General features: G+C 43.0%; 1 protein-coding gene across 1 annotated transcript in view; it reads right to left on the bottom strand.

The window, feature by feature from the left end:
* Window positions 1-13,706, bottom strand: part of LOC126267865 (odorant receptor Or2-like) — a 95,384-nt gene that overhangs the window by 10,999 nt on the left and 70,679 nt on the right. Inside the window, exon 6 of the mRNA XM_049973174.1 lies at window positions 8,548-8,649. Coding sequence (XP_049829131.1) covers window positions 8,548-8,649 — 102 coding nt within the window. The remainder of the gene's footprint in view (window positions 1-8,547; window positions 8,650-13,706) is intronic.

The following is a 13,706-nucleotide window of genomic DNA, read 5'->3' as shown; positions in this document are numbered from 1 at the left end:
AGCAAGTGAACTTTTTGGCCATGAATCTGATGACGAAGATGAGAAGCACGTTACTGAACGTGAAGACGAGAATTGTGTGTTCCATGCATTGTAAATGTACAGGACTTTTAAATATTATCATTTCATGTGCGTGTATCGACCGTTATCAATGTTTTAGTTTTTCTGTAGAAGTAAACGTGTGCTCTTTTCTGATAGTTTTACCTTATCAAATGTATGTTCCCTACAAAAAATTTCCTAGTTTCTTTTTGGAAAGTAAAAAAAAAAAGGCTATACAAGGGCAATGTACTTGAGGACAATATTATGGAAATGGAAGAGGATGTAGATGAAGATGAAATGGGAGATACAATACTGCGTGAAGAGTTTGACAGAGCACTGAAAGACCTGAGTCGAAACAAAGTAGACAACATTCCATTGGAACCACTGACGGCATTGGGAGAGCCAGTCCTGACAAAACTCTACCATCTGGTGAGCAAGATGTATTAAACAGGCGAAATACCCTCAGACTTCAAGAAGAATATAATAATTCCAATCCCAAAGAAAGCTGTGTTGACAGATGTGAAAATTACCGAACTATCAGTTTAATAAGCCACAGCTGCAAAATACTAACACGAATCCTTTGCAGACGAATGGAAAAACTAGTAGAAGCGGACCTCGGGGAAGAACAGTTTGGATTCCGTAGAAATACTGGAACACGTGAGGCAATACTGGCCTTACGACTTATCTTAGAAGAAAGATTAAGGAAAGGCAAACCTACGTTTCTAGCATTTGTAGACCTAGAGAAAGCTTTTGACAATGTTAACTGGAATACTCTCTTTCAAATACTAAAGGTGGCAGGGGTAAAACACAGGGAGCGAAAGGCTATTTACAATTTGTACAGAAACCAGATCGCAGTTACATGAATCGAGGGACATGAAAGGGAAGCAGTGGTTGGGAAGGGAGTAAGACAGGTTTGCAGCCTCTCCCCGATGTTATTCAATCTGTATTTTGAGCAAGCACTAAAGGTAACAAAAGAAAAATTCGGAGTAGGTATTAAAATCCATGGAGAAGAAATAAAAATGTTGAGGTTCGCCGATGACATTGTAATTCTGTCAGAGACAGCAAAGGGCTTGGAAGATCAGTTGAATGGAATGGACAGTGTCTTGGAAGGAGGATATAAGATGATGGTCAAAGTAGAGGAGATATAAAATGTAGACTGGCAATGGCAAAGGAAGCGTTTCTGAAGAAGAGAAATTTGTTAACTTCGAGTCTAGATTTAAGTGTCAGGACGTCTATTCTGAAAGTATTTGTATGGAAGTGAAACATGAACGATAAATAGTTTGTACAGGAAGAGAATAGAAGCTTTCGAAATGTGGTGCTACAGAAGAATGCTGAAGATTAGATGGGTAGATCACATAACTAATGAGGAAGTATTGAATAGGACTGGGGAGAAGAGAAGTTTTTTGGCACAACTTGACCAGAAGAAGGGATCGGTTCGTAGGACATGTTCCGAGGCATCAAGGGATCACCAATTTAGTATTGGAGGGCAGCGTGGGGGTAAAAATCGTAGAGGGAGACCAAGTGATGAATACACTAAGCAGATTCAGAAGGATGTAGTTTGCAGTAGGTACTGGGAGATGAAGAACCTTGCACAGGATAGAGTAGCATGGAGAGCTGCATCAAACCAGTCTCAGGACTGAAGACCACAACATGTTTGTTTGTGTAATGTTCTTCATTTCAAAATTTTTTGCTTTACTTTGTTTCTAAGTTAGCTATAAATAAAAAAGCTTTTTACTTACATGTCTTCTATTACGTATAAATCTCGAAACAACAACATTACTTGACACAGTTAATTTTCCTGATTTGGAGCTCCCGAGCTGCGCAAGGCATTTATTATAAAATTTCTGACCACATCGTTTAAGGGTTATGTTCAAGACAGCTTTGAGACTTCACATCCAGGCCATTTTTACGTGAATCTGAAGTATAAACCGTTAGTGCACAGCATATACTCAGCAATCTTCATTTAACACGTCACATATAAACTCAACTTTCACCGTTAAGTCTATTAGCACATGTCATTTATACTGCGTAATACTTGTTCCTAAACTGCAGGAAACAACAATTTACTACTCTGACTGTAAAGCTAGCCGCTGCTGACAAATAGAAAGGGATTTCAAAACATGATATACAGAATCAACAGAATCAAAAAAAGAAAAGGAAGTACATTCATGCTCGCAGCTCAACTCATAAAGACAGACCTGCGGTGCACATTATTGAAAATAACCTCGTAATTCTCGGTACAATGAAGAAGGGTTAGCTTAAAGTCCTACATGAAGAAATAAAGATTTAAACCTAATTAAAGAGATCCTAAGAAAATACACTCAACAAGCAGTGAACACTAAGGAACACTAGTCTCCTGGTCACATGCTGCCCCTTTATTTACAGCTTCCTTTGAAAGTATTCTACAGTTCGTAACTGCGTATAGATATTAGCAAACATTTTAACTGCATGCATTTCACGCTGCGTCCAAGACACCCTATCGACCTCTACTACAGTTGCCTGTGCCTCAACTTTTGCCTGGTCACACTAGAGGGCATAACTGTACATTCAACCTGGATAAATGGTTCAAATGGCTCTGAGCACTATGGGACTTAAGATATGAGGTCATCCGTCCCCTAGGACTTAGAGCTACTTAAACCTAACTAACCTAAGGACATCACACACAACCACGTCCGAGACAGGATTCGAACCTGCGATCCCAGACTGAAGGGCCTAGAACCGCTCGGCCACAACGGCCGGCCAACTGGATATCTCTGTAGAGCTTGAGCTCTTTCGAACTTGGGGGGGGGGGGGGGGGGGGGGGGAAGGGGCTTATGCTGAACTATTTGAAAAGTATAAAAAAAAAAAATGTTGCTCGCAATTCCCTATGTCCCAACTTTTGAGCAGTTACGATACAGAGCGAAACTGTATACTCAACCTGGACTCATTGTCCGCCGTAATATTCGCTTAAATCTTTTCTTTGAGTTGTCTAGTGAGATGACATACAAAATAAGTACATTCGAAGTGTACCGAATGAACTTGCAAATCAAAATGCTAATCCTGTGCAATACACTGTAATGTATTACAGTGCTTCGCTAAACTAATGCACCGCAGGGTATGAAGAGTCATACATAGTGCTGTATTCTGCCCTGTGTTATCTGAATCACGACATCCTATCGGAACAAAGAGCGAGCTCATCGCTTCATTTTACTTACGGAAGTTAAGAGGTAATACCGCTTTTGCAAACAGTTTCACTAAACTTTCGTACCTCGGAATAAAATGTATAATAAACTCTATGTAAAGTCTATGGCACAAGCCCGTGACTAGAGTATCAATCTGACTGCAGGTACAGTGCAGCCCTTCGATCTACAGTGGCACCAGGAGGGGACGGGTAGCGGGTCCCTCGCACCAGGCGCCTTTCACCCACGGGAGACAATCCCACCACACAGTGCGACAGCAAGCCGAGTCGGTATGAGACCATCCTGGACGGAACGAGGAAGAATCTCAGCCCCCATCCGGGAGTGAACCGCAGCCTGCATGGAACATGGAATTGTGACCATCGTTGCACCCTGCCAGTAAAGTATCTGCAGAATAGCATACACCTAATTAGTGGGCATTAATAAGGAATATCTCCACCCTACACCTTCACAACGGCTTGAATATTTATACAATTCTGGCTTGAATATTGCTGAGGACACTTCAGTGAGTTGTCTATGGAGGAACGGTAACCTATTCTTCCGCAAGAGCTGAAACCAGACAACACAGTGGTGTTGGGTGCTAGGGTCAGAGCGAAGTCGACATTCTAACTCATTCCAAAAGTGTCCCATTGGGTTCGGGTCGGGACGATGAGAAGGCCAGTCCTTCTTAGGTATGTTATTGTCCAAAAACCGTTGTCTAACCGGTGAAACATCATCGTCTCCAAACTATTCTGCTACTGTAAACATTACACAATTCTGTAAAATGTGTTCATATACTTCCGTACTTAACATTTTCCTACGCGTAACGAAAGGACAGCACCGTAATCAATAAAAACTCCCCGCACCGTACCGCCTCCCCCTCCTTTCTTGACTGATGGCTCTACACGCGGAACGTAACGTTCTCCGGTATTCACCAAGCCAACTCCTTCCATCGAATTGCCAGAGGATACAGCGTGACAAATCAGTACAAATCACTAGTTTTCAGTCTTCCCCTGTCTGGTGATGTTGCTCTTTACACCACCTCAAGCATCGCTTAGCATTTAGTACAGATACGTTGTTGGGAAGCTGTTCGACCATTGTAATCAATTCTTTCTGACTACCTAGGAATATTATGATAGCTGGACTGTTGGTAGAAATTTGGAATCCACGAGTTATGTCTGCCTGGTCTTGGTTTCTCTTTGTTTGTTCCTTCGCTTTTCAATTTCACAGTCGCCGGCCTGTGTGGCCGAGCGGTTCTAGGCGCTTCAGTATGGAACCGCGTGACCGCTACGATCACAGGTTCGAATCCTGCCTCGGGCATGGATGTGTGTGATGTCCTTCGGTTCTACATCTAAATCTACACCCATACTCCGCAAGCCACCTGACGGTGTGTGGCGGAGGGTACCCTGTGTACCTCTATCGGTTCTCCCTTCTATTCCAGTCTCGTATTGTTCGTGGAAAGAAGGATTGTCGGTATGCTTCTGTGTGGGCTCTAATCTCTCTGATTTTATCCTCATGGTCTCTTCGCGAGATATACGTAGGAGGGAGCAATATACTGCTTGACTCTTCGGTGAAGGTATGTTCTCGAAACTTTAACAAAAGCCCGTACCGAGCTGCTGAGCGTCTCTCCTGCAGACTCTTCCACTGGAGTTTATCTATCATCTCCGTAACGCTTTCGCGATTACTAAACGATCCTGTAACGAAGCGCGCTGCTCTCCGTTGGATCTTCTCTCTCTTTTCTATCAACCCTATCTGGTACGGATCCCACACTGCTGAGCAGTATTCAAGCAGTGGGCGAACAAGCGTACTGTAACCTACTTCCTTTGTTTTCGGATTGCATTTCCTTAGGATTCTTCCAATGAATCTCAGTCTGGCATCTGCTTTACCGACGATCAACTTTATATGATCATTCCATTTTAAATCACTCCCAATGCGTACTCCCAGATAATTTATGGAATTAACTGCTTCCAGTTGCTGACCTGCTATTTTGTAGCTAAATGATAAGGGATCTATCTTTCTGTGTATTCGCAACACATTACACTTGTCTACATTGAGATTCAATTGCCATTCCCTGCACCATGCGTCAATTCGCTGCAGATCCTCCTGCATTTCAGTACAACGTTTCATTGTGACAACCTCTAGATACACCACAACATCATCTGCAAAAAGCCTCAGTGAACTTCCGATGTCATCCACAACGTCATTTATATATATTGTGAATAGCAACGGTCCTACGGCACTCCCCTACGGCACTCTTACTTCAGAAGACTTCTCTTCATTGAGAATGACATGCTGCGTTCTGTTATCTAGGAACTCTTCAATCCAATCACACAATTGGTCTGATAGTCCGTATGCTCTTTGTTCATTAAACGACTGTGGGGAACTGTGTCAAACGCCTTGCGGAAGTAAAGAAACACGGCATCTACCTGTGAACCCGTGTCTATGGCCCTCTGAGTCTCGTGGACGAATAGCGTGAGCTGGGTTTCACACGACCGTCTTTTTCGAAACCCATTCTGGTTCCTACAGACTAGATTTCTAGTCTCCAGAAAAGTCATTATACTAAAACATAATACGTGTTCCAAAATTCTACAACTGATCGACGTTAGAGATATAGGTCTACAGTTCTGCACATCCCTTCTTGAAAACGGGGATGACCTGTGCCCTTTTCCAATCCTTTGGAACGCTACGCTCTTCTAGAGACCTACGGTTAGTTAGACCGTACGGTTAGTTAGGTTTAAGTAGTTATAAGTTCTAGGGGACTGGTGACCTCAGATGTTAAGTCCCATACTGCTCAGAGCCATTTGAACCAACCGCTTCACAGTCACTCTACCTTCGACTTGGGCAGCAACTAGACGAATACGTCTAGTCTTGATAAAACTTAAGAATGGGCTGAAATATCGCTGCTGGATTTGTTACTCAGCTGACATACAAGTACCAGTTAGGCCTTTGAAAGCCGCAATCGAAACCGGTTATGACTGTATCATAAAATGTGACTATGTCAAAAATAAAAAATTATACCTTACAACAAGTCATCCACTGTCTCGGCAAACGGAATGACATTTTTCCAAAGTTCCGCATTACATAGGAAAGTCCAGATATGTTTGGATAGGTACTGTCAGAAGTGATTTATCCTGTATAAGACTGAACTAATTAATTCATGACATCTCATGGCTTCTGGTAAGGTGAATAATTAAACTACACCACTGGCCATTAAAATTGCTACACCAAGAAGAAACGGGTACTCATTGGGCAAATATATTATACTAGAACTGACCTATGATTACATTTTCACGTAATTTGGGTGCATAGATCCTGAGAAATCAGTACCAAAAACAACCACCTCTGACCGTAATAATGACCTTGACGCGACTGGGCATTGAGTCAAACAGAGCTTGTACGGCGTGTACAGGTACAGCTGCCCATGCAAGTTCAACACGATATCACAGTTCATAAAGAGTAGTGACTGGCGTATTGTGACGAGACAGTTGTTCGGCCACCATTGACCAGAGCCGGCCGCGGTGGCCGAGCGGTTCTAAGCGCTACAGTCTGGAACCGCGCGACCGCTATTGTCGCAGGTTCGAATCCTGCCTCGGGCATGGGTGTGTGTGAAGTCCTTAGGTTAGTTAGGTCTAAGTAGTTCTACGTTCTAGGAGACTGATGGCCTCAGAAGTTAAGTTCCATAGTGCTCAGAGCCATTTGAACCACTTCGAACCATTGACCAGACGTTTTCAATTGGTGAGAGATCTGGGGAATGTGCTGGCCAGGGCAGCAGTCGAACATTTTCTGTATCCAGAGAGGCCCGTACAGGACCTGCAGCATGCGGTCGTGCATTATCCTGCTGAAATGTAGGGTTTCGCAGGGATCGAATGAAGGGTAGAGACATGGGTCGTAACACATCTGAAATGTAATGTCCAATGTTCTAAGTGCCGTCAATGCGAAAATGAGGTGACCGAGACGTGTAACCAATGGCACCCCATACCATCACGCCGGGTAAAACGTCAGTATGGCGATGACGAATACACGCTTCCAATGTGCGTTCACCGCGATGTCGCCATACACGGATGCGACCATCATGATGCTGTAAACAGAACCTGGATTCATCCGAATAAATTACGTTTTGCCATTCGTGCACCCAGGTTTGTCGTTGAGAGCACCTTCGCAGGCGCTCCTGTCTGTGATGCAGCGTCAAGCGAAACCGCAGCCATGGTCTCCGAGCTGATAGTCCATGCTGCTGCAAAACGTAGTCGAACTGTTCGTGCAGATGGTTGTTGTCTTGCAAACGTCCCCATCTTTTGATTTAGGGATCGAGACGTGGCTGCACGATCCGTTACAGCCCCTTGTCAAAGTCGGAAACGTGATGGTACGCATTTCCCCTCCTTACACGAGGCATCACAACAACGTTTCACCAGGCAACGTCGGTCAACTGCTGTTTGTGTATGAGAAATCGATAGGAGGTGTTGCCACCGGGGCCAACCTTGTGTGAATGTTCTGAAAAGCTAATCATTTGCATATCACAGCATCTCCTTCTTGTCGGTTAAATTTCGCTTCTGTAGCACATCTTCGTGGTATAGCAATTTTAATGGCCAGTAGTGTATTAACTATTCAATATTTTTTTATCACTACGCACATTTGTTAATCAAATAAGAAGTCTGATTCCTTGATGTAATTAACGTGATAGTTTAATAATTACCAGCCGATATATGTTATTCTTCTACATTTAGTCAATTAATTCGGGTGACAGTAAAACGTATAGAGAAACTCGTATGCTCAGTCTCTCCTGGAGTCTCCGTAGTTCGCATTTTAAAACTGAAGTGCTGGCCTGCATGTAATTTTTGTTTCAAATCTACACCTGAACACGTGAAAGTATAGAAATATTTCTGTGACAAAAAGAATTATTGTTTGAATATAAAACGTCCTCGGTAGATTTCAATTAAGAATAGGCTATTACATTTTAGACGTAGCTCTTGTCGATGTTTGATTAATGTTTTGCTACTGGTGCAACGATAAGTAACCCTAAAGAAGCGGCAAAAATTGAGGAATTACTAAGCACAAAAAATGCTCCTAGCAGGATTCAACCAGAATAAACTAGCGCTATTGCCCTCATTGAATCGGACGTCATAATTTTAAAAGCTATATCTTCCACGCCAGAGCGATAACACTATAGACATGAAAAAATGTTCGTATGTAACTATTAAAGGTGACAAAAGCAGGAGAAAATTACACATTGTAATATTTTAATAGTCATACGTGACGCGAAGTTTTTTGAACTTGTTACAGCCTACATTCATCCTAACACTGAGCTCTCGTAACTCTTGCAGCCAGCAGATCAGTCTACAGGTGTCAAAACTGAGAGTACCTGTGTTATGATGTCTGTTCCAAACCAGCAGTACAGCAGCAGTTGCTGAATTACGGAAGATAGGTAGGACATGTACTTCACCAGCCAGTTGGAGTCTGCGTTCTGTAACACGTTAACATAATATGAAAGAAAATTACATGTTACGTACATCATGGACAAATGGTGTGTCACATTTAAGAAGTAAATTACGATTTTGTGGGCGCGCTTGCCCTTTATAAAATAAGTGGCTGTTTATACGACTACCACCGCAACTGATTTCATTATATAACTACATACGAAACGTATGTTTTCAGAAAGAATCTTTTCTAAACACGGTCATTGCAGAGTTGCGTTCTGCGATCCATGTATGAGCACTGAATAAGGAAGGAAGATTAGGATCTTACGCCCTCTCAGTAATGAGTTCATTACTGAAACAGCACAAGCACAGATTTGCGAAGGATTGGCAGGGAAATAGGTCGTGTCCTTTCGAAGAAACCATTCCGGCTTTGGTTTTAAGAAACCTGAGAATCCACGAAAGTTCTAAATCCGGACGGCTGCACAGGGATTTGAATACCCTCCGACCGAATCCGAACCTAGTATCTTTCTCCTGCTCCAGCTTCCTCACTGATCATTTCTCTACATTTATTTATTAGCTGCCTACAGATATTATTCCAGAAGAAGACGTAGGGGAAGGCGGGGCAAGATGGGGAAGCTAATTTTAAATCCTTACAAAAGGGACAAAAATAAATTCAAGTAGGTTTGCTTATCATTTGTTTACTTAACCATTGACTTACAATAGCATGCAAATAAACCTGCAAACATTGTTACATTTAGTTAGAAATGCCTCGATTTAAAACATAAACTACCAATTCCCCGTCTTGCCCCATATGTGTGGTAAGATGGGGAACTAGCATGAATTCATCTCTAAAGCTTAATTTAGGACTGGAATAATGAAATCATGTGACGATAAGGTTTCGAAATATGGTTCTGCGAATTGTGGAATCAGGTATTGCGTTTTATTTAGACCTCTTACTTTCACATAGTACACAAGCGTGGACAGCCTCATCACCAATTTCGATCCCTGCACAAATGTCGTGGGCCCAGCGCCCGCAGCTAATACACCGTATCCAGCCTCCTTCAGAGAAGTCATAGTAGTATAAACATTCTTCACTCTCTTCCTCGTTGTCATTCGACCTATTATCCCTTGAGCATGAAGGGGTGGTTAAAACGTCAGTAACGTTCGTCTCTTTTTCGTTGTCTTTATGACATTAAGGTGGTATCCCAGGTTTGTTAAACGTCTTTGGGAAGAGTTTTCGTTTACATGCAGCACGTTTGTGGACTCCTTTTCGTTTAATTTCTTCCGATAGTTCACTCCTATAAGGAGATTCGGTTTAAACAACGGGTTTTCCAGATGGTGTCCTTTTGGTTTTTATATCCACCTTTGGAATAGCTATCACCATTTCAGGGCTGGTAACCTGAAAGTTAGACGAAACAGAGGCTTGATCGTTTAATTGTTCAGGTATTTTACGTTTTGACAACATCTCTGGTATTTGGTCTTCCGTTTCTGTAACTTCAGATGTGTGAGCATGATGAATGTCTGTAGTTGAACAGGGAAGGTTTTCACTTTCTTGAAATACATTCCTATTTACAGGTCAAATGCCTGTTTTCCGAAACCCGTCCACTGCCGTGGACATGGTAGCTGAATGAATGAAGATCTTACCGAATAAACTTGCGATCTGATGCAGCGTAACAACTTTTCCAGGATGGGTGCGAAGCCACCATCTTACTTCATCATCGTAAAATTTACTGAGAGGTTTCATAAATGCCACGTCCAATGGTTGAAGACGGTGTGAGCAGTGTGGTGGGAAACACAGCAAGACAATCCCATTTTCACGGGCCACATCTATCAGTTCTAAATTCTTGGTGTGCGTTTTGTGGCCGTTCAATATGAGAAGTATTGGTCTTTCCTTTGACGCTCCAGTAAATGCAATAAACTTCTTAAACCAAGTCAAAAATAGTTCTTTCGTCAACCAACCAGTTTCTTGGACTACTGCCCAGGCACCAGGGGGCAGGCCAGTCTCAAACGCTTGTTGCATTCTTTTTCCAGGATAAAGTGACATAGGTGGTACGTAGCACCACGACGCTGAAACACAGATTTCTGCAGTCACAGTCTGGCCTCTTTCTGCTTAATTAGCTGCCCCCACCTGTGTGCGCCCTTTGAAAGCAACCACCTTTGTGTGACCTTTTGGAATGATTGTTAAACCAGTCTCATAGCAATTGAATATTCTGTCTCACGTAAACTTGAATGTGTCTAATTGACTTTCTGACACATCGAAAAACCGATCTACAGCAACTCGATTAAATCCCATCGCTCGTGCGATTGATGTGGCCTCTGGTTTTCGTATTATTAAGGTAGGATTTCGTGCAAGAAACCCATTTCACCAATCTCTTCCAGCAGATTTGGCTACAATATTAAATGGAAGTTTGATGTTGTTTCGTTCAGCTAGCTGAAAAGCAAGTTCACAAACTTCGTCAAGTGTTAGGCCAAAATACTGCTCTTCCATCTCCGTTACGTAGTCTGCAAGTCCTGCCTCTTGTTCTGGGGTAAACACACTACTGACTGGTCCTACCCTTTTCCAACTGTATAGCCAGTCTTAGCACGTTTCTTTGCCACATGTCGTTCAATCGTTGTCTGTGGCACGTTGAACTGTCGAGCAGCCCTGAAAGAACCCGTATGATCTTCTATAACAGCACTTACAGTGCCTTCCATTGACTCCAATGACCAATCTTGCCTAGACGTTTGTCGCCGATACTAGCGAACCAACTGAAATAAAACACGTGGAAGGTACTATTGAGTCATATCATCCCTGCTAATCTATATTATATAGTAAATACCATATTTCTAATAGTCAGTCGTTAAAGTATAGCAAGAATACTGACTTTGCACGTTTTGTGTATTTTTATTCACCATATAACCTAAGGCATACTTTGTAATTAAGTAGGAAACGTTGGAATAACGAATACCATTCTATTTATAATTGTATTCAACGTATAATGTACGTGTTCAAAACCAGCAGCGAGGTAAACACATGAGACGATAAGAGAGTAATGGTTGGACAAATAGTAGGGGCAACCAGCAGCGAGGTGAACACATGAGACGATAAGAGAGTAATGGTTGGACAAATAGGAGGGGCAACCAGCAGCGACGTAAACAGATGAGACGATAAGAGAGTAATGGTTGGACAAATAGTAGGGGCAACCAGCAGCGAGGTGAACACATGAGACGATAAGAGAGTAATGGTTGGACAAATAGGAGGGGCAACCAGCAGCGACGTAAACAGATGAGACGATAAGAGAGTAATGGTTGGACAAATAGTAGGGGCAACCAGCAGCGAGGTAACACATGAGACGATAAAAGAGTAATGGTTGGACAAATAGTAGGGGCAACCAGCAGCGAGGTAAACACATGGGACGATAAGAGAGTAATGGTTGGACAAATAGTAGGGGCAACAAGCAGCGAGGTAAACACATGAGACGATAAGAGAGTAATAGTTGGACAAATAGTAGGGGCAACCAGCAGCGAGGTAAACACATGAGACGATAAGAGAGTAATGGTTGGACAAATGGTAGGGGCAACCAGCAGCGAGGTAAACACATGAGACGATAAGAGAGTAATGGTTGGACAAATAGTAGGGGCAACCAGCAGCGAGGTAAACACATGAGACGATAAGAGAGTAATGGTTGGACAAATAGGAGGGGCAACCAGCAGCGAGGTAAACAGATGAGACGATAAGAGAGTAATGGTTGGACAAATAGTAGGGGCAACCAGCAGCGAGGTAAACACATGGGACGATAAGAGAGTAATGGTTGGACAAATAGTAGGGGCAACCAGCAGCGAGGTAAACACATGGGACGATAAGAGAGTAATGGTTGGACAAATAGTAGGGGCAACAAGCAGCGAGGTAAACACATGAGACGATAAGAGAGTAATAGTTGGACAAATAGTAGGGGCAACCAGCAGCGAGGTAAACACATGAGACGATAAGAGAGTAATGGTTGGACAAATGGTAGGGGCAACCAGCAGCGAGGTAAACACATGAGACGATAAGAGAGTAATGGTTGGACGAATAGTAGGGGCAACCAGCAGCGAGGTTAACACATGAGACGATAAGAGAGTAATGGTTGGACAAATAGTAGGGGCAACAAGCAGCGAGGTAAACACATGAGACGATAAGAGAGTAATAGTTGGACAAATAGTAGGGGCAACCAGCAGCGAGGTAAACACATGGGACGATAAGAGAGTAATGGTTGGACAAATAGTAGGGGCAACAAGCAGCGAGGTAAACACATGAGACGATAAGAGAGTAATAGTTGGACAAATAGTAGGGGCAACCAGCAGCGAGGTAAACACATGAGACGATAAGAGAGTAATGGTTGGACAAATGGTAGGGGCAACCAGCAGCGAGGTAAACACATGAGACGATAATAGAGTAATGGTTGGACAAATAGTAGGGGCAACCAGCAGCGAGGTAAACACATGAGACGATAAGAGAGTAATGGTTGGACAAATAGGAGGGGCAACCAGCAGCGAGGTAAACAGATGAGACGATAAGAGAGTAATGGTTGGACAAATAGTAGGGGCAACCAGCAGCGAGGTTAACACATGAGATGATAAGAGAGTAATGGTTGGACAAATAGTAGGGGCAACCAGCAGCGAGGTTAACACATGAGACGATAAGAGAGTAATGGTTGGACAAATAGTAGGGGCAACCAGCAGCGAGGTAAACACATGAGACGATAAGAGAGTAATGGTTGGACAAATAGTAGGGGCAACCAGCAGCGAGGTAAACACATGAGACGATAAGAGAGTAATAGTTGGACAAATAGTAGGGGCAACCAGCAGCGAGGTAAACACATGAGACGATAAGAGAGTAATGGTTGGACAAATGGTAGGGGCAACCAGCAGCGAGGTAAACACATGAGACGATAAGAGAGTAATGGTTGGACAAATAGGAGGGGCAACCAGCAGCGAGGTAAACACATGAGACGATAAGAGAGTAATGGTTGGACAAATAGTAGAGGCAACCAGCAGCGAGGTAAACACATGAGACGATAAGAGAGTAATGGTTGGACAAATGGTATGGGCAACCAGCAGCGAGGTAAACACATGAGACGATAAG

Source organism: Schistocerca gregaria, chromosome 4 (genome assembly GCF_023897955.1).
Source record: "Schistocerca gregaria isolate iqSchGreg1 chromosome 4, iqSchGreg1.2, whole genome shotgun sequence".
NCBI classification, from domain to species: domain Eukaryota; kingdom Metazoa; phylum Arthropoda; class Insecta; order Orthoptera; family Acrididae; genus Schistocerca; species Schistocerca gregaria.
The sequence above is the reverse complement of the archived record's forward strand: the minus strand, read 5'-3'. Positions and strand labels throughout refer to the sequence as shown.